This window comes from Notolepis coatsorum, assembly GCF_963971535.1.
Source record: "Notolepis coatsorum genome assembly, chromosome: 8".
NCBI classification, from domain to species: Eukaryota; Metazoa; Chordata; class Actinopteri; order Aulopiformes; family Paralepididae; genus Notolepis; species Notolepis coatsorum.
This window is the reverse complement of record NC_140172.1, coordinates 67160035-67183387: the sequence shown is the minus strand read 5'-3', so window position 1 is coordinate 67183387 and position 23353 is coordinate 67160035. Positions and strand designations below refer to the sequence as shown.

At 42.9% G+C, this 23353-nt stretch overlaps 1 protein-coding gene across 3 annotated transcripts in view; it reads left to right on the top strand.

Moving 5' to 3' along the window:
* The window catches only part of ophn1 (oligophrenin 1), a 210066-nt gene that overhangs the window by 46197 nt on the left and 140516 nt on the right, over positions 1-23353 (top strand). For all 3 annotated transcript variants that reach the window (XM_084320252.1, XM_084320251.1, XM_084320250.1), the window contains 6 exons: positions 695-805; positions 7421-7525; positions 9829-9958; positions 12870-12970; positions 14509-14600; positions 15865-15943. In XM_084320252.1, coding sequence (XP_084176378.1) covers positions 695-805; positions 7421-7525; positions 9829-9958; positions 12870-12970; positions 14509-14600; positions 15865-15943 — 618 coding nt within the window. The remainder of the gene's footprint in view (positions 1-694; positions 806-7420; positions 7526-9828; positions 9959-12869; positions 12971-14508; positions 14601-15864; positions 15944-23353) is intronic.

The window sequence follows — 23353 nt, the reverse complement described above, 5'->3', positions numbered from 1 at the left end:
CAGCTGCGTGCGAGATACGCAGGTCTCCTTCTCTTTCTCTCTCTCCCTCTCCCGTTTGAGGAAGTCTTCCACTGTGCCACTCGCTACAGCTATAGACGGGGCGTTAGTTATGCTCCCGAATCGAGAGAGAGATAGAGAGGGGGAGAGAGAGAGAGACAGAGAGATGACAGCGCAACGCCCGTGTGTGTATGTGTGCTCTGTCGCGAGGGTCTTACTCCCTCTCTCTCTCGCTCGCTCTCTGTCAAACCCCGTTTGGTGCGCTACAACCACAGAGCCAATCGGATCACTATCCGCTCCATCCTCGCCACGTGACGTCACCATGCGAGTCAAATCAGAACAACCTGATTAAATGGAGCAGGAAATGAATGACCTGAATGACGTCAATCTGCCAATATGGTATTTAGAGACACAGACACATTGATACTAACTCCTATTACTATAATACAATGCTAGACACTGAAAAAAGACATTTATAATGCATGTCACCTTTAAGTATAATTTCTGGGTACTTTTTACACCCCTGCTGCTACTACCTCCTCACATGACCCACCTTAGTGCCTGCTACTACTCAAAAACACAATACTTTAATATCATGAAAAGATATAAGAACATCAACGTGTATGTAAGCATAATTGACGAGAGGTTTTTCAAGCATATTTTGGAAATGTTTCTCTTTTTCCCCCTTCTGTTCCAGCATGATGAACTGGTTGACAAAGAGAGGATAACCTTCTACGAGTCGTCAGTGGATTATGTGTACCAGGTCCAGCAGGTCCAGGACAAGAAGAAGTTCGACGTGGTGGAGCCTGTCAGTACTACTGTGTTTCTGGCAGCATATTTCACCATACAGTATTATGTAACACTGGCCTTAACATAAAGAGAGTACGGCCACCGTTTTGGCAAATCTCTTTCATCAACACACCATTATTAGATGAGAAGATCTGTGTTCGTTTCATGCTTGTGTGTCCAGTAATCCTTGCTGTGCCACAGTTGTGGCCGGTCTAGAAAAATCCTTCAGGTCGGGAAATATAGCGCAAAATATAGTCAGGCCACTTTTTAAGCAAGGGCCATTTAGCAGGTCAGGCCACCAGCCCAATGACCAGTCCAGGCCTGCTGAGGTCCACCAACTCAACCTCACTATCTCGCCGTCGCAACTACAAGCATTGGCCTAATATATATATATTTTTTTTTAATATATTTTCTTTTGGGGCATGCAGGCCACATATCAGGCCAGGCCACCAGGAAAATAGTTTTAGTACACAGTACCTGTTTAGTGTTCAGTACAAACTTGCTGGTTCCCATGTACTGCTATTAGGGGTGGAACGATACGCATTCGAACCATACACCGTTCGGCACGACCTCCACGGTTCGGGGCGTGTGGGTATTGTTCGGTTCAGGGGATGCGCAAATAAAAAAAAACTTCATTTGGCACGGATGCGAGAGAGGTGAGCGCTGGCTGCAGGCAGCAGCAGCAGCACTGCAGGTGCTAGTCAGTTTGTGGAAATGGCAAGCGAAATATAAATCAATCTTCATTACGACTTTAAAAACATAGCCATTAACATTACATAGGCCTACACACAATCTTGCCATAACGTTAGCAGTTTGTACAACACAACGCACGTTTTAACTATGGTAGCCCGCCAGCTAATACAGCCAATGAAATGTTACCGTAGCTACTAGCTAGCAGAGGATAAATGGGAGTCTGAGAGGCGGGGTGTTGAAAGACAATGATAGGCGTTTATTCAACATCCAAGAAGGCTAACATACAACTGTGTTTACTAACTCCAACCGGGACTATTGTCGCTTTTCCACTGCATGTTATCAACTCGATTCAACTCCGGTAACCGGTAGAGTCGAGAAGGTCCGTGCCGCTAAATTGTCCGTGCGGCCCCCCAACCCATAGATAGTTCCAACTCACCGAATTACGTTAATCCACCACAGTTGCACTCAATATTTAAATAATGTTAGTCTAAATAAATGTAGACAGATAATGTACGTATTTTAAAAATAGAATGAACAGAGCAGTGTTGTTTTGAAACAGTACAGTGTGTGTGTGTTAGTTTGATGTATGCTGCAATCTATATTGATGGCCTTCTAATTTGTTTATTTATTTATTTTAAATAACAGTGAGTGACACTTTTCCATTTGATAAGAAATCCAGCCATATTCCTTTCATTGTATTTAAAAATACTGCACTTTAATTTCAAGCGGAAAACTAATCTTTCCTTTAAGAACTGACAATCAGGAGGGCGGCTACGTGGCGTAGTGGGCAAGGCGCTCACCACGAAATCTGGAGACGCTGGGCTCGCCTGTTCGAGCCCAGCGCTCCACATTTGCTTTCAGTTTAGCTGGTCGTCCGTACTAATACACATTGGCCGTATTAGGGGGTGGGAAACTGATGGGTGGGGATCGGGCGTTGTGGACAGCGACTCCTACAGGTCGGTTGGTGCGCCTGCGCAGTAGAATCAGGAAGTGTCGGGGGCAGCGTGAGCCTCCCACGCGTTACTCCTCGCCACTGAGAGATCGAGCTGCGCAGGTGAAAAGATGCGACTGCTGTTACCTCAAGTACCGGAGGGGACTTGTGCTATGTATGACTTAGTCCACATTGCAGCTGGCTTGTGGGAGGCAAGAAACAGCGTTCGTGACAGGGGAGGGTTGAATTGGATGATACGAAATTGGGATGGGAGAAAATATAGAAAATGGGAGAAAAAGTGGATAAAAAAAAAAGAACTGACAATCAGGGAATTTAAACATTGTTGACATTGTTTTTTTTGTGTTTATATTAAAGAAAGGAAAGTCTAGTGCTGGCTGAGCATATTGTTTGTTTGCACTAAGTTAATACTTTGACAAATGTAGCCTATATTTTTCAGTCAGTTCTGTGTTTGTGTGCCAAACATTATTTAAGGCAAACCACTGTAAACGTTTTATTTTTATTTTATATATATATAAATGAGAAGCATGTTTAGATTTGAGTGTTAAATATTTTTTTTTATAAAAAACAACGTATATCGAACCAAACCGAAAACCATTAGCCCAAAACCGTGATACGAACCTAACCGTCGATTTTGTGAAGCGTTCCACCCCTAACTGCTATGCTTTGCTCGCTTCATATCCCAGCCAGGCAATAGACTGAAATTAATCTCCCATGTCATTTTATTTTATTTTATCAGAAGCATTTTATATGACCTAAACAACAAATCCGGGCCACTCATTTGTCAAACACTTACCCAGAGGTTGTTGAAATGGTCCCAACATCTCAAGATTTCAAGATGTCTGTCTTCACTGGGCAGTGCCATGATGAATTTAATGTGACTTGGAGTGAAAAAAATAACACATTTTATGTTCTAATAAAGATGTCAGTCTCCAGTAAACAGACAGACTCTCTATTGAAATGGTTTGTTTAGGTAGTATAAAATGCTTCTGAGTATGTAAAATACAATTACATGATGTACCGTCACCCGGGAGATCTATAGTTAATTTCAGTCTATGTTAACACATTCCCGGCCAATCATGTATTTTTACGTGATTGGGAGCCGACACTTGACGGCCAATCACGTATATACGTTTTTAACTAGTTTTTTCTTTTATTTGATTTTAATATCCTATTCAATGTCACAGAGCTGTATTTTGGCTGTAAAAGGCATATTCGGACTCCGAAAGTGCAGTACCGGCCAGATCCTAGTATTGGCGCTGTCTCGAGAATGCAGTGATCCTTGTTGCAGACTTGGTGTCACATTTTTTACACTCCGGGCGGACTTTTCTGTTAGCCTGAAGCAAGGGCTTCACCAGATCGCATGGAATACTTTTTGCGACGCCGAATTCATTATGCAGTAAAGGAATATGGCATCAGCCAATGGACATATGATCTAGCAGATGGCGATCAAATAACTGGAAAATTATTTTTGGAATCCAACCGGCAATTTGACGTCAATTTCAGCTTGATCGTCCAAGGATTTAATAGCCATCCCCCTGCTCAGCCTATGTTGTGGTAATAACGAATGCCGTTATTAGTAATCAATAATCAGAAACAACTTCCCCCGCCCCCCCCCCCCCCCCTTTCATGCATTCATGATGGAACATAATACAGATCATATGCATTTGGATTTTCAACTCTAGCTTGTGAAACGCCAATCGATTTAACGTTATTAGCTTAGCGCCTTATAAATAGCTTTTCAGGAATTATCCCAGATCATTCCAATATAACACTCATATTCACCACGGTATAAAACGGGAACGTATTGATGAAAAAAAAATTCTTTATGGCATATTGAACGGAAGGTTCATACTGTCAATTGACAATGACATTGGACCCATAGCTATAATATAAAATATAGATTTAGCTCTACAAACAACGTGTTGAACGTTTGTAATGGAAAGGTGGCCTTCCTAGAGTGGGGCCCATCTAATGGCTGGCTGGGAATGTGTTAATTTGCCTGGCCCGTGATATGAAGCAAGCGTAGCGTACATATACAGCCGAGAACCAGCAATGGTACTGTGTGCTAAAATGTTATCATGGACAGCAACAAACGTTTTTAAAATAAAGTGTGGATTGGCTCCTCCTCCTTTGTCCAGTTTAATCAACCTCAAGTCTGCCTCAACCAGGAACACTAGAGGTGCGGCAAGGGGGGACTGTACAATCCCTTTAAAAAAAAGTGTATTTGGCCAGGCCGCGTGAACACTTCAGACAACCTACTTGTGTTCAGCGTTTCTCTGATTGGCCACGACGCCCATGTGACCGCGGCAGAGCGGAAAGAGGCTGCTGCTCCGGCGAAAGAAAGACAGGCATTCTATTGCCATGCTCTGCGACAAACCTTAACCAACTCCGAAAGAATGCCTAAACTTAACCCTAACCTTAACCAACTCCGAAAGAATGCCTAAACTTAACCCTAACCTTAACCAACTCCGAAAGAATGCCTAAACTTAACCCTAACCTTAACCAACTCCGAAAGAATGCCTAAACTTAACCGGCGAAAGAAATATTGCCATGCTCTAAGACAAACTGTAACCTTAACCAACTCCGAAAGAATGCCTAAACTTAACCCTAACCTTAACCAACTCCGAAAGAATGCCTAAACTTAACCGGCGATAAATTAATTAAACGTAAAAAAAAAAAATGTAATTTAAGTGATTCGAACTTGTCACCAACTGGACCGCAGGCTCCACAGCAAGGCGGCGAACGAGTTGAGCTAACCGTCAATGTTAAAACAGGGGGGATTGCGTGCGGCAACCTGCGCGCCTCTGCCGCTCTGCCTCTGCCGCTCCGCTCTGGCGCTGCCGCGGGGGCGTGCTAGGCGTGGTCACGTGGGCCGCTGAACGCAAGAAGGTTGCCTGAAGTAATGAAGCGGCCAGCGTGTCTTTTCATATAGAGCATCACACCGATGGAACTCAATACCTCAAACAATTAGAGTGTCCACATCATATCATTCATTCAAGTGCAGGGTTAGGGAATGGCTCATTGATGGCTCAACCATAATTCTTGAGGCGTCTGTTTGTATGTGTGTGTGTGTGTGTGTGGATATGGTGCGTTTGTCTATGTCTGGGTCTTTTAATGTCATGATGTGCTCTGTCCTTGTGTCCATGACTGTATTGTGACCTGTATCCCTATCGTATGTCTATGTGCTCTTGTTGTGTTTTTATTCTAATGTTATTTATCTTGATTTTATTCTGTTTTTATTGCTAACCCTTTTTTACACAGGATCTTTGCCTGTACCTTCTGGCAGGGGGACTGCCAATGGAAATTAGCCTTTTGGCTAAAATTGGGTGCATTTACTGTAAAACTGTACATTTGTAAAAAAAAAAAAAATATTAATGTACGCTGTCCCCCTTGATCAAATAAAGTAAACCTAACCTAATTACTAGACACACAAGGATGAAACAAATCTTCTCATCTGATAATGGTGAGTTGATGAAAAAGATTATTTCACAAAAGGTCTGCATACCCCTTTAAGATTGATTTGAATTCCTTTATATATATATATATATATATATATATATATATATATATATATATATATATATATATATATATATATATATATATATACCACTGGCTTTACCTTTAAGTTGATGCTGTTTCCTACAGTATATTTGACCATAGAGTATGTATATATACACCGCTGGCCTTACTTTAGTTTGAAATTATTTTTATTCCGACCAACTAGGCTAGGCTATATGTTAGCTATAATGTAATAAGAATAAGCTATAAGAAACTACCACCACCTAAAGACTGCTTATTATACTTTGTTTTATCCATGTTGAGAGTGAATAACAGGTAGGCAGCGAGGTGCAATGTAGCGCTTGCTCAACATGAAAAAAGTCGGTGGACAGCGCCTGGTGCTGAAATAACAAACAAGCAGTGTGGTGTGAAATTAAAACACCAGTTCAGTAAGTCATTCAAACTTTATCTTTACTAATATATATATATATGACTGTGACGGCACCACACATGTGAACAGTAACAATGCAATTAAACTGAAGTCAAATCAGAGCAAAAAAAGCTGAATATGCTTCAAGAAGATGCGCTACATTAGGTATATAAGGAATTACAACAAGACATTTATTAACTAAATAAAAAATACAATTAGGCTTTTAACCCTCTAAAGCCGGGCGCAACACTAGACAGGTTTTGTAAAACATTAAATATCTTTGGATTTGTTTGTGATAAAGACTTGCTTTATTGTATCGGAATCGATTGTCATCTAAAAATTGTGTGCATCTCTAAGAGAATGCGCGGATGTAAAGCATAGAATCTTGAAATATCTAGATTGGTTGTTTTCTCTGGACTGCATCTAATCCGCTGTATCTATCCATTTATCATATATCTATGTCTGTCACTAGCCAATGGAAATGCTAGAAATGGTCACGTGGACTGGGAGAACCAATGGAAAATTCCTATTGTTTCTCAATAGTCCAGTGCGCTCCACAGTAAGGGCTGTCAGATAGACGGGCTGGTTGCGTGTAATGTAAGATAGACCGATAAGAGAGAGGCGCTTGTCTCTGGTTTTATAATAAAATGGCAAAAAGACAAAGGTATAATGTTCAGTGCAAATGTGTATGTCGTTTACAGTTTATTATGCCACCTATGCAGCTAGTTTATTTTGTCGATTCTCTGCCTCTGCCACAAATGTATGTCTTAGTTATAAGGTGGTTAGTCACAGAGTTAAAATCTTTTCACTATCAATATATTAAATTAGCCATTGTTTTTGTTTCCGGCCCCCCATACAATGGCTTGGAAAAAATGTGGCCCTCGGCCAAACTTAATTGCCTACCCCTGCCATAGAGTATGTATACAGTATACCACTGGCCTTACCTTCAGGTTGATATTATAGTTTATGTTGTTATGTATGTTATGTAGTTTTGACCATACAATATACAGTACATAACAATTGGCCTTAACATTTCAATCATTGTTTTGGTTTGGCAGGTCCTGGCATTTCTTCATAGCATTCTAACACTCAACAACTTGACAGTGGATATGACCCAGGACTTCATGCCTTACAAACAAGAGCTGCAGATCAGCTTGCAGAATGTGAGTGATGTTGACAACAAATGATGACATTAGTAAGATTGAACCCTTTCACTACCACACTACAGAAGGTTAACCTTTCACTACCACACTACAGACGGTTAACCGGTTAATCCAGTTGTCAGGTACCTCCGTCTTGGTCAGTCGTCCCTTCTAACACAATTGGCAGTGTTAGCGGGTGGGAAGCCCGTGGGGTATGTGTCCTGGTCGTTGTAAACTGCGACTCCTACTGGTCGGTCGGGGCGCCTGTTCAGCAGGGAGGGGATCTGGGGGAAATGGCGTGAACCTCTGCACGTGTTACGTTCCCCCAGTGAAACTCCTCGTTGTCAGGTGAAAAGAAGCGGCTGGCGACTCCACATGTATCGGAGGAGGCATGTGGTAGTTCTACACCCTCCCCAGGCCAACAGTGGGGCAATGCGCGCAACGACCAGGAAGGGAATTGGCATAACGACTCAATTGGGATGGGTGAAAAAATACAGAAAGCCCCCCCCCAAAAACACACTTTCATTCTCTAGCCTGTGTTGATTCCTTTATGTCCAGGCTCAAAACACACTTTTATTCTCTAGCCTGTGTTGATTCCTTTAAGTCCAGGCTCAAAACACACTTTTAGTCTCTAAAGTTTGGACCCCCCTGATGTGGTGTTTTGTACCTAACTACAGTACATATGTGTTTTTTTTGTATCTACTTTTTCTCCCCATTTTTTCTATTTTTCTCCCGTCCCCAATTTCGTATTGTCCAATTCTACCCTCCCCTATCTTGAACGTTGTTAGGCCATGCCTCCCACAAGCCGGCTGCAATGTGGACGAAGCCTTGCATCAATCTTGCGTCTATGCTTTTACCAAACGGTTCGTGTTTCCGCGTTCCCGTTTTGCGCTCTGATTAGCCACGCACGTTTCTGGTCATGTGACATGTGCGCCCAATCGCATGACGCGCCAATTTCCGCCTCGACCAGCAGCAAACTACCTAACGCCTACGATCCACACTCTAACCTTAACCAACTTCGAAAGAGTGCCTAAGCTTAACCGGCGAAAGAACTTGCCGTCACACGATATCGCCCTGCTCTAAGACAAACTCTAACCTTAACCAACTTCGAAAGAGCGCCTAAGCTTAACCGTCCAAAGTACTTGCCGTCACACGATTGGGCGCACATGTCACATGACCAGAAACGTCAGTGGCCAATCGGAGCGCAAAACGGGAACGCGGAAACACGAACCGTTTGGTAAAAGCAATCAGGCGTCCCCTCCGGTACTCGAGGAGGCAGCCGTCGGATCTTTTCACCTGCACAGCGCGATCTCTCAGCGGCGAGGGTCTGCGTGGGAGGGACACGCCGCCCTCGTCGCTTCCTGATTCTACTGCGCAGGCGCACCAACCGACCTGTAGGAGTCGCTGTCCACAACGTCCGATCCCCACCCACCAGCTTCCCACCCCCTAATACTGCCAATTGTATTAGTATGAACGACCAGCCAAGTTGGTAGCAACGCCGAGAGCTGGGCTCGATACCAGTATCTCCTGCGTTGGTGGCGAGCGCCTTGCCCAGCCTATGATGTGTTTTTAACGTATTGATTTGTGCCCATGATGTGTTTTTAATGTGTTGATGTGTGCCTATGATGGGTTTTTAACGTGTGGATTTGTGCCTATGATGTGTTTTTAATGTGTGGATTTGTGTCTATGATGGGTTTTTAACACATCCAATGCCGTTCACCAGAGGGCGCTGTGGGCCGTGAGTGCCAGCGCTTTGTTCAATGGGGATAAATGCCGGTGTTTGCAGTGCTAAAACTATATTAAATATTATAGCTATGGATCTAATAACATAGTCGATTGTCATTGAGTTTCTTCCGGTCGAGATGCAAAAAACTGAAAACATTTTCATTCATACATTTCCGTTTTATACCGTGGTGAATATGAGTATAGTTTTAGAGTGATTCTGTGTAATCCCAGGAAACGCAGCCAAACAGCGTTTTACTGCATTTCACTATAAATCGTGCCATTCCTCGCCTGGATCAATAATCAATCTGAGATCAACGCTAGATTATCGGTATTATGTTTCATCATGGATGCATGAAAGGGTGGGGGGAATCTGCGTTTTTCGGCACTGAACCGTTGGGCCACAGAAACGAGAATTCTCGTGAACGGCAGCCAATGTGTTAACGTGTTGATTTGTGCTTATGATGTGTTTTTAACGTGTTGATTTGTGCCCTATGCATTATTGTTTTTTTTACTTGACTTGACTTGACTTGAAAGCGCTTTTGTTTGGCCTCAACATGAAGTTGAATTGAAAAGTGATTGAGCCAATTTGATCCCCGCAGACGAGGAACCACTTTGAGAGCACCCGGGAGGAGATGGAGGAGCTGATGAAACGAATGAAACATGCATCTCAGAACTGTAAAGTGCACGGCCCGCTGACCATGGAGGGCTACCTGTACTCCCAGGAGAAGTGTAAGTGCACCACCTGTACACACTGCTGGTGGGACGTAAACCTTGGGGTCAAGGAAATGGAATAATCAAATTTTCAGATTGACACCTATTCTTACTCATATATATATATATATTAGTGCTGTCAGGCGATTAAACTAATTAATCTAATTAATTACAGGATTTGTAATTAATTAATCTAATTAATCACATTTTAATCGCATAACCTGATATTCTATATTCTATAATCATATTTCAAATTGCATGTGTCCGGATGGCAGAATTCAGTACTAAAAAACCTTCTGTTTAATCATCTTCCATTTATTCATTTGCTTTGATTTAGATTTTTCAGGTCTGGTACATTTTAGCATGGTGTTATTCACAGTCAAAGATAAAAAAAATTAAAAAAAGTATTGATATTCTCATTTGGTTCATTACAATTTACTCAAGCCTAGTAACATACACAGTATTTCTGACACTGGGAATACATTCCCTGAGATCCATAGATGTCCCTAGAATCAGATACCAAGAACATGCAAATAGACCATTTAAAAAAAGTCTGTAAATGTTTATTCTATGTTCTTATGGAATGAATGAGATAAAAAAAAAAACGTTTAAAAAAATAACTTGTTTTTAGACTTAATTTTGAGTTCATTTTCATAACGCGATAATTTGCTGTGTAATTAATTAATCTAATTAACGCGATAAACTGACAGCCCTAATATATATATATATTATGGCTGTCAGTTTATCGTGTTAATAAGGTTTTGTAGATACAGTACTGTATTCTGCCATCCGGACACATGCCATTTGAAATATGATTATAGAATATAAAATATCAGGCTTAAAATGGTTATGCGATTAAAATGCGATTAATTAGGTTAATTAATTACAAATCCTGTAATTAATTAGATACATTTTTTTAATCGCCTGACAGCACTAATATATATACTGTATATATTAAGGCTGTATATTAAGGCTGTCAATCTATTAAAATATTTAATCTGATTAATCGCATGATTGTCCATAGTTAATCGTGATTAATTGCAAATTAATCGCATATTTTTTATCTGTTCTAAATCTACCTTAAACGGATCTTTTTCAAGTTTTAATACTCTTATCAACATGAGAGTCAACTAATTCTTTTTATGGGTTTCATGGACCCCAGTAGGGCTGGACGATGATTCAATATGATAATTGATAATCTTTCAATAGGATCATATCGTGATGATTGTTTCACAATTCTGTTGTCTGAATTGATCATAACAAACGCATAATAACTCAAATTCCTCACGAAATCTCATCTGAAATATTTGAAGGAATGTAATTAGAAAATTGCAGTTTTGGTTTTATATCACACTTGACATTTACCATGCCGTTCAATGATATTAATATCAACTTGATTAAATAACCAGTGATTTTGCACAAGTGAGTGGATATTGTGATATGTATCGACATTGAGAAAAAGTCTTCAAAGTCTTGATGATTATCGTGATATTGATATTGATTTCTTCCATATCGCCCAGCCCTAGTCCTTAAGGTGAAGAAATCCTAGTACATAGGATTACTACATATAGAACTGTGTCAACTGTTAAATCACGCTCAAACATGGAAATCACCCCAAATTGAAGATGCAAGGTTTTCGTCCCACAGCAGTGATATGTGCCATTTAGATTTTGTTTTAACCCGTTTTGGCATACCAGGTGAGTGGGATTTACCACGTCACTGCCATTCGGAAAGTGTCCTGGTAAACATGTCAATCACAGAAAAACATACAAAATGTACTTTCAAAGGCTTTCCTGCATTTGTCCAAACATTCATTCTATTTGGCAAACCACACCCATCCGGCACCTAACTAGGATAAAAGAGATCATATCAAAGAAACATGTATAAATACAATTTGGGGCTGTATCTGTTTTGATTGTATTCTGTATTTGATTGTACCGTACTTTTCGCACTATAAGCCGCACCTGACTATAAGCCGCAGCAGCTAAATTGAATGATGTGTACATATATAAGCCGCACTGGACTATAAGCCGCATGTGTTTTAATGTTTAATTACCATATGTAAGGGGTGGAGCCTGCGGCTTAATTTGACTCAATACGGGAAACCTCACCCGGCCCGGACACGGAAAGGTTTGACAGATTGATTGCTTTTTCTCGATTCTGTGGGTGGTGGTGCATGGCCGTTCTTATATTGAGCTTTAAGTTCCCACCTCTACAGAGAATGACTCCCACCTCTACAGAGAATGACTCCCATTGGGACACAATACTGTCGGACAAATAACAAGAATTAACTCATTTACAAGTTGTATTAAGTAAATAAGGGAACAGATAAATAACATTTCAATGCAGTAAAAAAAGCAATATTTCGATTTTCGGGTTTTGTCCACATATAAGCCGCACCGTTATATAAGCCGCAGGGTCGAAAAATGGGGGAAAAAGCCGCGGCTTATAGTCCGAAAAGTACGGTATAACACACAACAAGCATGTTAGAGCCCTCTAATGGAGAATTTATTTTTATTTCTCAATATATTTTTTGTCCAATGACCCCAAACGAATGGCTTGAGTCTATACTGTTCAGTAAAGTGATGGATCGGATTGGTACCTTTTAGAACTCATAATCGGCAGTGAGGAAAAAAGTGGTATCGGTCCATCCCTCAATTTAATTAACCCTTTCACAACCACACTACAGAATGTTAACCCTTTCACTACCACACTACAGACGGGTGCCCGTCTGTAGTGTGGCAGTGAAAGGGTTAACCTTCTGTAGTGTGGTTGTGAAAGGGTTAACCATTTGCCGTGTGGTGGTGAAAGGGTTAACCTTGCGTATTGTCGCAGTGAAAGGGTGGTAGTGAAAGGGTTCATCAATTCTGTATTCCGTCAGCTGTGGTTGAAATAATACTTTCTGTCCTGTTTCACTGTCATCCTACAGGGGCGCTGGGGGTATCGTGGGTGAAGTACTACTGCAAGTACCACAAAGACAGCAGGCTGTTGGTCATGGTACCCTGTGAACAGAAACCTACCACTAAACAGGTGCTGAACTTTCTTGTTTCATATCATCTCACCCCTTGTCAGCGATGTTACATGAATCATGAGTCTGCCCGCACCCCTAAAACTCCTTGTAAGTCATTCATACACATATGCTTCTCTAGACCTCTGACACACACAGACACACACCTAACTTTTAAATCCCAACTCAAAACTCACCTCTTCACCAAATTTATAAATGACTGGTTTCAAGAGTGAGGTCCTCCCGCAGGACATTTTGAGAGTAAAATACTTAAAGGTCCCCTGTCTTATAAATGTTCCAGTGTTTATAATTGTTTTCTAGCAATGGGGGTTTGTATCAATGGGGTCTGTGTCTCTAATTCTCATTTTGGCTCATCAGTCTAGTCTCGAGTTCACAAGATCCTCCCCCACTCAACTAAGCCTTTCTGATTTGACTGTGTTGCTGACGTGAATAAGGCACTGGTTGTAGTCACCGCCCACAATCAACAATTCGCTCAACAACAGAGCGAGTGGAATTACTTCCTCAACCGGGTTGCGCGGGTGCCGACAGACAGCAGAGAACGAGCGAGTGAAAGAGAGGGAGAGAGATAGAGAGGGAGAGAGAGAGAGAGAGAGAGAGAGAGAGGGACACAAGCATTTACACACAACCTCCCGACCGTGCGGGAGTGTGTGTGTAAATGTGTGTGCGCGTGCTGGGATGGAGCTTCTCCACTCGTATGTCACTGTCAAAATATCGTTGCGCACGCTCCCATGGGCGTGCCCGTATTCCGATCCATGCAATAATATTCACAGGGGTATATATTGTCATTTGAAACAAGTTACCAATGCATTGTCCCGTGGGATTATGCCCCCCCCCCCCACGGCGAAATGTTTTAGTATCCCCCTCAATCTCTCTATATCTCTCTCTGTCTGCTAGTGCAGACTGTGGGTGACTGTCACTCAAATCGCTTATGGGCGGAGCCCAGCCCACAACAGCTTGAAATCTTGAAGTGGAAAAATGCTGCTTTAGAGTACTTGATTAGAAATACAAAACAATGATTTATTTTTTAATTTTTTTAACTTTACAGGTGTGTTCCATAGACTCACAGGAATTGTGTAAAGTTGCCCAAATAGTGAAAGGAATAGCAAGACATATGTCCCCTTTAATTTCCTGCATTCTGGTGAACTTTTATGCACCAATTTGTGCCTTTTCTGCATCAATCTATGGTGTAAGTGATGACATTCAGGTACCTGCTGACACAAATATAAAGGAATGTTCTGAAATTGTTGGTTAATATATACAGTATAGTTACAGGTAAGAAGGATATATAAATGTTTTGACCCCCTTATCTTTTACCTCTTTTGGAGAGGGTTTATCTTTCATATTAGTGTTTACAAGTGTTTTTTGAGGGGGACACATTTTCCTTTTCTCAATACTGAGGGGGACATGTCCCCTGCAACCTCTCCTATGGACACACGGACACACACACCACACACCACACACCACACACCACACACCACACACCACACACACACACACACACAGCCCTCTCATGTCTCTCTGGTGTGCTGTTCTCTTCCAGGGCCCCACGGAGCTGACTCTCAAATGGTGCATCCGCCGGAAGACAGAATCCATAGACAAGCGCTTCTGCTTCGACGTGGAGACGAATGAGAGGTGAGCGGTGCCAAGCACAACTCTGAAAAGCGCCGGGATGCGGGGTACGCTCTGTGTTGTGACACCGCAACTTTTTGTCAGTGCCTGGCGGGATAAACGGTTTACAAGGACAGAGAGTTGGGGCAAACTGGACTGTAGCCCAAACGATCCCCTGGCAACAGGCCTCCACTGGAAAACAGATGGCAGCTCTTGTGATGTCATGGGAGGAACACGCTGAACCTCGTACAGGCGGGCCTTTCAGTACATCTGCCATGGGCTCACAGGATTATTCAGGGCTGCGTGAAATCATTGGAAATGCTGAATTTCGATCGGGGCGTTTTTGATGCTTGAATGTGCTTGGATTACGTATTGAGGACTTGAAAGTGTGAAAGTGAAACTGAAGCCATTATAAGAAACCTGCAATCTGTTCTCTCATCTGTGAGAACAAATTAAATGCTTTCGTCCTGATACAGTCCTCAGGTCTATTCCTCTTCCATGGGTCTTGCTACGATTTGGTTTTATCCTGATCTTCTTTTCGATTTAGCACACATTGCATGACATTTATTTAAAGGAACACTGCATCATTGTGGTAAATGTGCTTGCCATCTTCTCCAGAGTCAGACAAGAGGATAGATACCAATTTCCTCTCTGTGTTCAGTAGAAAGCTATCCGGCTACAAGCTAGCCTAGCCAGCACAAATTAATGGAAGCAGATACGGATCAGCTAGCTGTATCCATAGCCACTTCTATTAATTTGTGCTAAGCTAGGCTAGTAGAGTATAGCTTTCTACTGAACGAACAAAGAGGAAATTGGTATCTATCTGACTGTGGAGAAAACGGTAAGCACATTTCCCATAATGGGATAAATAGGATGGTTTTGACTGGCATTTACTTGCCTTGTTTTGCCTACTGGCCAGCGTGACCAATGCTGAGCATTGATATAAATCCAGGCCCGGTGTCAGCATGTAGTGTGTCTATACTGTGCCGCTTGGTATGCAGAGTTAATGTTTAGCTGTCAAATGTAGCAGGTTCCCTTAGATGTGGGTGACATGTATTTAATGGTACAGTCAAAAAGTGTCTAGAATTGATCAGTTGTTGGAGGAATGCAAATAAAAAATTAAATACATTTTGGATTTTGCACATCATTTCTCAAATTTCTTTGGTTAAGTGCCCCTTTTACGCTTGTTCAAATGAATAGCTTGGAGTGGTCACCTGCTGTAGCAGTAGATCAAGTGAAGAAGGAATCACGTCACAATCCTAAGTCACACTTGGTACTTTTACCACAGAACAACACCTGCCACATTCCAGGCTCTATCTGAGGGGAACAGGAAGCTGTGGATGGAAGCCATGGATGGAAAGGAACCAGTGAGTCTCTGTCTGTCTGTCTGTCTGTCTGTCTGTCTGTCTGTCTGTCTGTCTGTCTGTCTGTCTGTCTGTCTGTCTGTCTGTCTGTCTGTCTGTCTGTCTGTCTGCAGTGTTAATTTTGGCAGCTATTTAAATGTTAGTTTTAGTCTGTCATGTGTCAAATGTTCCTTTTTTTCGTTTTCATCATATTTAGTCACCTTCATTTATTTTTCGTTTAGTCAGTTTTAGTCAACTACAGGTCTGAGCATTTTAGTCTTAGTCAGTGTTAGTCTCGATTTTGTGTTTTTTGTTTTTGTCTAGATTTAGTAGCAGAAAACAGATGATTTTGTCTAGGTTTTGCTAATGAAAAAAAGGTATTTTATATTTTTATATTGTAAATAATGCAATTCTATTTATTAAGTATAGTCTAGCCAAAACACTATCAGCTGATTCACAATAAGTTCAGTAGAAGGCTAGAAGCCCAATAGTAACCAAACATTCCTTAAAATGGTCAATAGATTCAGAAATAGTCAGACATGGAATGGAACATATTCTGATTTAAATTGCTTATTTATTTTTTTAACCAACAAAGCAACATTAGGATAGTGTAAATACACAGTAGGCCTACACACTGATTGCAATTCTCACTGGGACCTACTGTACAAATTTCACACACGTCACACTAGGGCTGAACAATTAATCGATTAATCAAAAAAACAATAAAAAAAAAAAATAAAAAAAAAAATAAAAAAAAATACAAATAAAAAAAAATAAAAATCGAAATCGCGATTTGAAATGATGCAATTAGCAAATCACAACAAAAAATAAATCTCAAAACTTTAAATTTTTTTTTTCTTTTTTTTTAATATTCTTTTTTTAACCAGGAAGTCCCATTGAGATACAAGATCTCCTTTGCAAGTTGTTGTTATTGTTGTAGGAACGGTTTGGGAGAGGGAGGTAAGGGGTTTTAGATTGTGTGTTGTGAAGTTTAGACTTCAGAGAGGGAGAGTATAAGTACAGAAAAAAGGTACCGTTGGGTACCGGTATCGATTCCCAGGTAAAAAGAAACATTTTCAATTCTGCAATCTGTTAATAAAAATGTCATTCAATCAATCAATCTGCACGGTGATTGATTGAATGACAATTTTATTAACAGATTGCAGAATGGGTACAATACAGTACGGCTCAATACACACAACTTTTTTTTTTTTTTTTTTTTTTTTATAAATGTTTTTATTTTCAATTTTCAACATAGAACAAGACATCACAATACAATACCGTTAACAATAATAAAAATAATGACACTAACAACAGTAATAACAACACAAGACAGGCAAACAAAAAAGTAAGACAATAAAAATTAAATAAGGAAATGACAATAAAAAATAAAAATAAATAAAATAAAATAAGTGTGGCTTTCACGTGTGTGCATTATCTTGTGTGCTATATATATGTGTGTTCTACCTACCCATATGTGCGTGTGCTTTACCTATGTATCTGTTTTATGTGTACATGCATGTGTGGTGTGAACGTGTGCATGTGACCGTGTATTCCCTAGTAGCCCAGAGTACATGTACAGTACTACTGTAGCCAAGATGACATGTACAGTATCACTGTAGTCAAGTGGGCATGTACAGTATTACTGTAGTCAAGTGGACATGTACAGTATTACTGTAGTCAAGAGGACATGTACAGCATTACTGTAGTCAAGGGTACATGTACAGCATTACTGTAGTCAAGATGACATGTACAGTACTACTGTAGTCAAGAGGACATGTACAGTATCACTGCAGCCAAGAGGACATGTACAGCATTACTGTAGCCAAGTGTACATGTACAGTATTACAATGCCAGTACCGTCAGACAAAACAAGGCAGCAGTGGGAGGTTACTGGTAATGGGGAAATCCGGCGAGTACAGTGGTGGATAGTGCAGGCCCAATATGTGACAGATGACAGATGATGACAGATGATGACAGATGTCCCAAATCTCATAAAAAGTGTCCAACTTGGAATGCAGCATGCACGTAATATATTCACAGGGAATGCATTCCATTATGATATTGTGCCATGACCTTATTGACGGGACCTCGTCCTTGATCCAAAACAATAGGATGTTCTTTCTAGCAGCAAATGTCAACAAATTGAACAGTCTCTTATGCTTGAAATTGGTAACATGAATATCTGGGAGGCCCAGCAAAAGGCAGAGGGGATCCAGCTCGATGGGGGTGTGAAATATGTCAGACAGTTCTTCTACAATGTCGTACCAATAGCTCTGGAGTTTTACACCGGTCCAAAAACAGTGGACGTGGTTTCCAATCTCTATCTTGCATTTAAAGCAAAGTGGGAATGTATTGGGATCCATTTTACTTTTACGGGCGGGGGTAATATGAATGCGATGCAATATTCTAATTTGGATGGCCTTGGTGCGGTTGCAAACCGAGAATTTCTTTGCGTAGGTCCACGTATCCTGCCAGTCTGCATCTGTGATTTCTATGTCCAAATCCTCTTCCCAGGACTGTTTAGTAACTTTTTTCCACATATGATCGCCGGCGGCGCTCGTGTATACTCGGGTAGGCTCGCGTGATGCAATATGATTTCAGATCCCAAAAAATTAAAAATAAAATAAAAAATCCGAGAAATCTCGTGAGTGGCTTTCAACGTAACTATCGGAAACCCGAGGGCGGCTACGTGGCGTAGTGGGCAAGGCGCTCGCCACGAAATCTGGAGACGCTGGGCTTGCCTGTTCGAGCCCAGCGCTCCACATTTGCTTTCAGTTTAGCTGGTCGTCCGTACTAATACACATTGGCCGTATTAGGGGGTGGGAAACTGATGGGTGGGGATCGGGCGTTGTGGACAGCGACTCCTACAGGTCGGTTGGTGCGCCTGCGCAGTAGAATCAGGAAGTGTCGGGGGCAGCGTGAGCCTCCCACGCGTTACTCCTCGCCACTGAGAGATCGAGCTGCGCAGGTGAAAAGATGCGACTGCTGTTACCTCAAGTACCGGAGGGGACTTGTGCTATGTATGACTTAGTCCACATTGCAGCCGGCTTGTGGGAGGCAAGAAACAGCGTTCGTGACAGGGGAGGGTTGAATTGGATGTTACGAAATTGGGATGGGAGAAAATATAGAAAATGGGAGAAAAAGTGGATAATAAAAAAACTATCGGAAACCCGAGATATCTCGTGTGTGGCAGTTAAAGTTTTAAGGGGATGCAGACCAGAGAAAGACTTTCGTCTTGTTTACATCAGGGTCCCCCATTTTCAATTCATAATGAATTGTAAGTAAGGGTGCAACTAGCTCCGTGCAATCCATTCTTTGTGGATCTAGCCCAAAGTCTACAGCACACCCCCATATCATCATCCCAGTTCATACAGATTTCAAGTATTCAAATATCAATGATGAATATTGCATACGGTTTACACAGTTAATAGATCACCTTCTTGTTTTATATTCATGTTCAGAGAGGAGTAATAGTTAGATCTTTGTATGTGATTTATATGGCAATTAAATCAATGGTGTGCTTGTTTGTTTGGGGAGTTTGACCTACAGTTAATGTGCCTACCACGTGAAGGTGCATGATCAATGGACAGCACAAAAACTATTTGTGTAGGTGGAGACTAGAGCTACCACAGATAGTAATAAGTTATAAGAGTAAGTAATCCATACCATATATATCCTAATTGTAACTGAGGGGTACAATTCCCTGACTGTATTACTAGATATGATACTTACTACCACTACCTTTGTACTTAATATTCGGCCACCCAGTACACGGCATAAATATATTATGATGAACACTGTCACGTAGATGAAACGGATCCAACACAAATGTACGAATTAGAAATAGGTCTTTATTTCTACACAGCGATGGTGTGTAGAGCAAGCACTTAATCAAATTAATCACATTTATGAATGGAAATTAGTATGCACTTTTATGGCAAGAGTACTCGTCGGTATATCAATAGAGAATGTCCAATCTCTGAAGGCGCAGGTGGTACATATACGACCTGGAATAGTTTAAGGAATAACAGCAATGATACTTTAATGATTATATACTGGATACGCTAGGGGGGGTTAATCCGGTCGCTTGTAAGCCGACAGGAGTAGGAAGGGGGGGGGGGTAGAATCCGGCTGCCTCATCCGGCCAAGGGTATCCCAGGTGAACCCACTGTAGTGCCGTTCAATGCGCCGGCGATCCTTGGACCACAGATGAAAGCAGGTGGACTCTTTGTGGGCCGGCGTCATCCGGTCCACGGAGGAGAGACGTGAAGCGACCTCGTCTTGCAGAGCGTCTCCTCACCTTGCGTCCTCTCCAGGGGGGGGGGTTCCAAAACACGGCAGTGTCGGGGGTCTTTATCCATGGAATAATCAAAGTATACAAAGCATAATCCGTGCCTGGGAAGGCGGGCTGTCGTCGGTAGAATAATCCGGTATACAGGTCCACTCGCTCGTCGGCTCTGGGGCTCCTCGGGTGCAGCTTCACGTGGGGGCAACCACCCTGGATAAGCAGCCAGTTCTCTGCCCGAAACGATGGGGTACTGACTACGGTAGTATTCTCACCGCACGAAGCACTATATATTAACAGACTATTATTAGCTTAATAGACTACGTCCAACTCGACGATATAGTGCCAAATATGACTATTCAAATATTAATATACACAATGTCTCAATACCGATGGTAGGCGAACTTGGCCTTACTCCCACATGTGGCGTCGCGGGGAGGCTTTACGTCTGTGACTCTATTGGAGGGTAAGAAACTGGACTGAAAAGGAAGTCCTACTTTAGTAGCGCAGTATATATACGCACTATGAACAAATAGTCCCATTAGTGGTGCGGTAGTCAGATTCCTACGCGGAACTAGGACTTGTTCGTACATGTGGAGCGGTACGTTTGAACTGGGTCTTAGGGGTATGGCAGCCTGGCACCAAGGTCTCGACCAATAGTAGAATGGAGACTATTATGGGATGTTCAGTAGGCTAGAATGGATATTCAATGCATATTGTACAAGGAATATACAAGGGATATCAAGGAATATTAGAGAATATACAAATACAATTAAATATATATATATAAATAAATATATATATTCGGTTTAATCTGGCCCTTCACAACAGCCACCCCCTGATTGGTCCCAGACCTAATCAGTTAAACAGAGACAGATTAATCGCGTTGTCTATTTACACATAAGGGTTTGCTGTAGGGGTCAGTCAACTTCACAAAGTCATAGGGTTATAGGGTCATGGTCATCATCGATTGTGTCTGGGAGTCGGGGCAGTTCTATGAGCCTCGCCACGGGACGGGTGTAAGTGCGACCCTGGACAAGCACTTCAGCTGCTCGGACCTTGCCGTCGGCACCGGTGATCACTTTGCTTACGCGGCCGGCCGGCCACATAGCTCTGGGCAGTGATTGATCAATAATCATGACGACTGTTCCTTCTGTCAAATTGTCTCTCTGGGCTCGCTGCAGTAGAAGCAATTCTGCTTCCTCGTAGTTAGCTGCTGACATATCAGCGGGGGACTTGCACTCCGGGTGGTACCGCAGGAATGTTCTTTGTTGTGCACTCTCTATGGACGTGCAATCGTCTATGTTAGGGTCGGTGGAGGCTACGGTGCTCAATCCACAGAACACAGACTTCTTATTTTCCACCTCCTCTGGACTTGCTTCCCTCGGGATAGGCATGGGCCACTGTCCTTCCGGGAGTCTTAGGAATGCGGGGCCGTCACTGTAGACATTGCGACGGGTGAGGTCATCCAGGGGCATCCCCCGGGTGATGACGTCAGCTGGGTTCTGTTTTGTATCAACGTAGCGCCACTCTGTTTCTCCGGTTAACTCTTCGGTTAAGTCTTGAATCTCGGTGACTCTGACTCCCACGAAGACTTTGTACTTGCATGAGTCCGATTTGATCCAGGCGAGTACCGTCGTGGAATCTGACCACAGGATTGTTCTAGACACCGGTATGGTGAGCTCACGTTGGATGAGCGTGGCTAGGTGCGCTCCGGCTAGGGCTGCGCAGAGCTCTAGACGTGGGATAGATTGTTGCTTGCGTGGGGCTATTCTCGAGCGGGCGAGGACAAATGCTGTGTAGATCTCTCCCCCCTTCTCTTGGGCCCGCAAGTAGGCTACTGATCCGTATGCGACCTCTGAGGCGTCACTGAAGACGTGTAAGTCCATTTTACATGTCTCTGGCCTCACCGTGGGTGGGAAGTAGCTTCGGCGCATATTAACGCCTGGGAGTGAGTGGAGCTCCATCTCCCACTCTCTCCAGGTGGATGCAAGATGTGCGGGAATGGGGTCGTCCCAGCCCTGGTCCTTGTCCCACAATGCTCGTACAATCATTTTTGCCCTGGTGGTGTACGGTAGAATACATCCTAGCGGGTCATATTGTCGGGCGAGTGTTGTGTACACACTCCGTCTGGTGGTCGGCGCCGCCGCCGGCCTTCCCTGCTCCGTAGTCAGGGGCTTGTGTCTGTAGTGAAGCGAATCTGTTTTGAATCGCCACACCAATCCCAGGGTCATCTCCTGGGCTTCTCCCGGGATTGTAGCCATCCAGGTCTCGCTGCTGGCTGCCTTGTCCTCGGAGGAGAGGCTGCGCAGTACTTGCGGATCGCTGCTGGCCCACTGCCTGAGATCAAAGCCGCCTTTGATCAATGAGGCGCGGAGTTTAATCAGGAGAGCCTCGGCTTCTTCTTGGGTTGAAAGGCTTTGTAGACAGTTGTCTACGTAGAAGCTGTTCTTTACGCTGTGTCGGACCTCTTCGTCCGCTGCTGGGTCCTCTGCTACATGTTTCTGTAGTGCAAATGTAGCACAGCAGGGGCTGCACGTCGTTCCGAAGGGGAGGACTTCCCATTGGTAGATGGCTGGGTGCTCATCTCCTGGCTTCTCTCTCCATAGGAACCGTAACAGGGGCTTGTCCGCCTCTACTAATCTCACCTGCAGGAACATTCCTTTAATGTCCCCGCTGATGGCCACCTTTTCCTGGCGGAAGCGGAGTAGAACGCCGAGTAGGGAGGGGCCGAGTGTGGGACCGGGCAGTAACTCTTTATTCAGATTTTGGGATCCGATCTGGTAGCTGCAGTTAAATACTATGCGGTCTTTACCGTTGTGATGGACCTTGTGGTGAGGCACGTACCACGATTCAGTGGTCTGGTCAGCCTCTTTAATGTCCATCTTTGTGACGTGTCCCGCTGTGATGAGCTTCTCAATCTCAGCGCGGTATACACTCTCTTGGGCGGGGTTCTTGGCTAAGCGCCGCTCCGTGTTCAGCAGGTACCGTTCTGTGGCGTCTGTCTTGGCGTGGAAAGTAGGCATTCCTTCTCGCCGCAGGAGTGGCGTGGCGTATCTCAACACGCCGTTGACCGGGACTCTCTTGGTCCCTGTCTCGAGGAGGTGAATGGCGTAAATGTCATCTTTAGAGCGAATGTCTTTCTT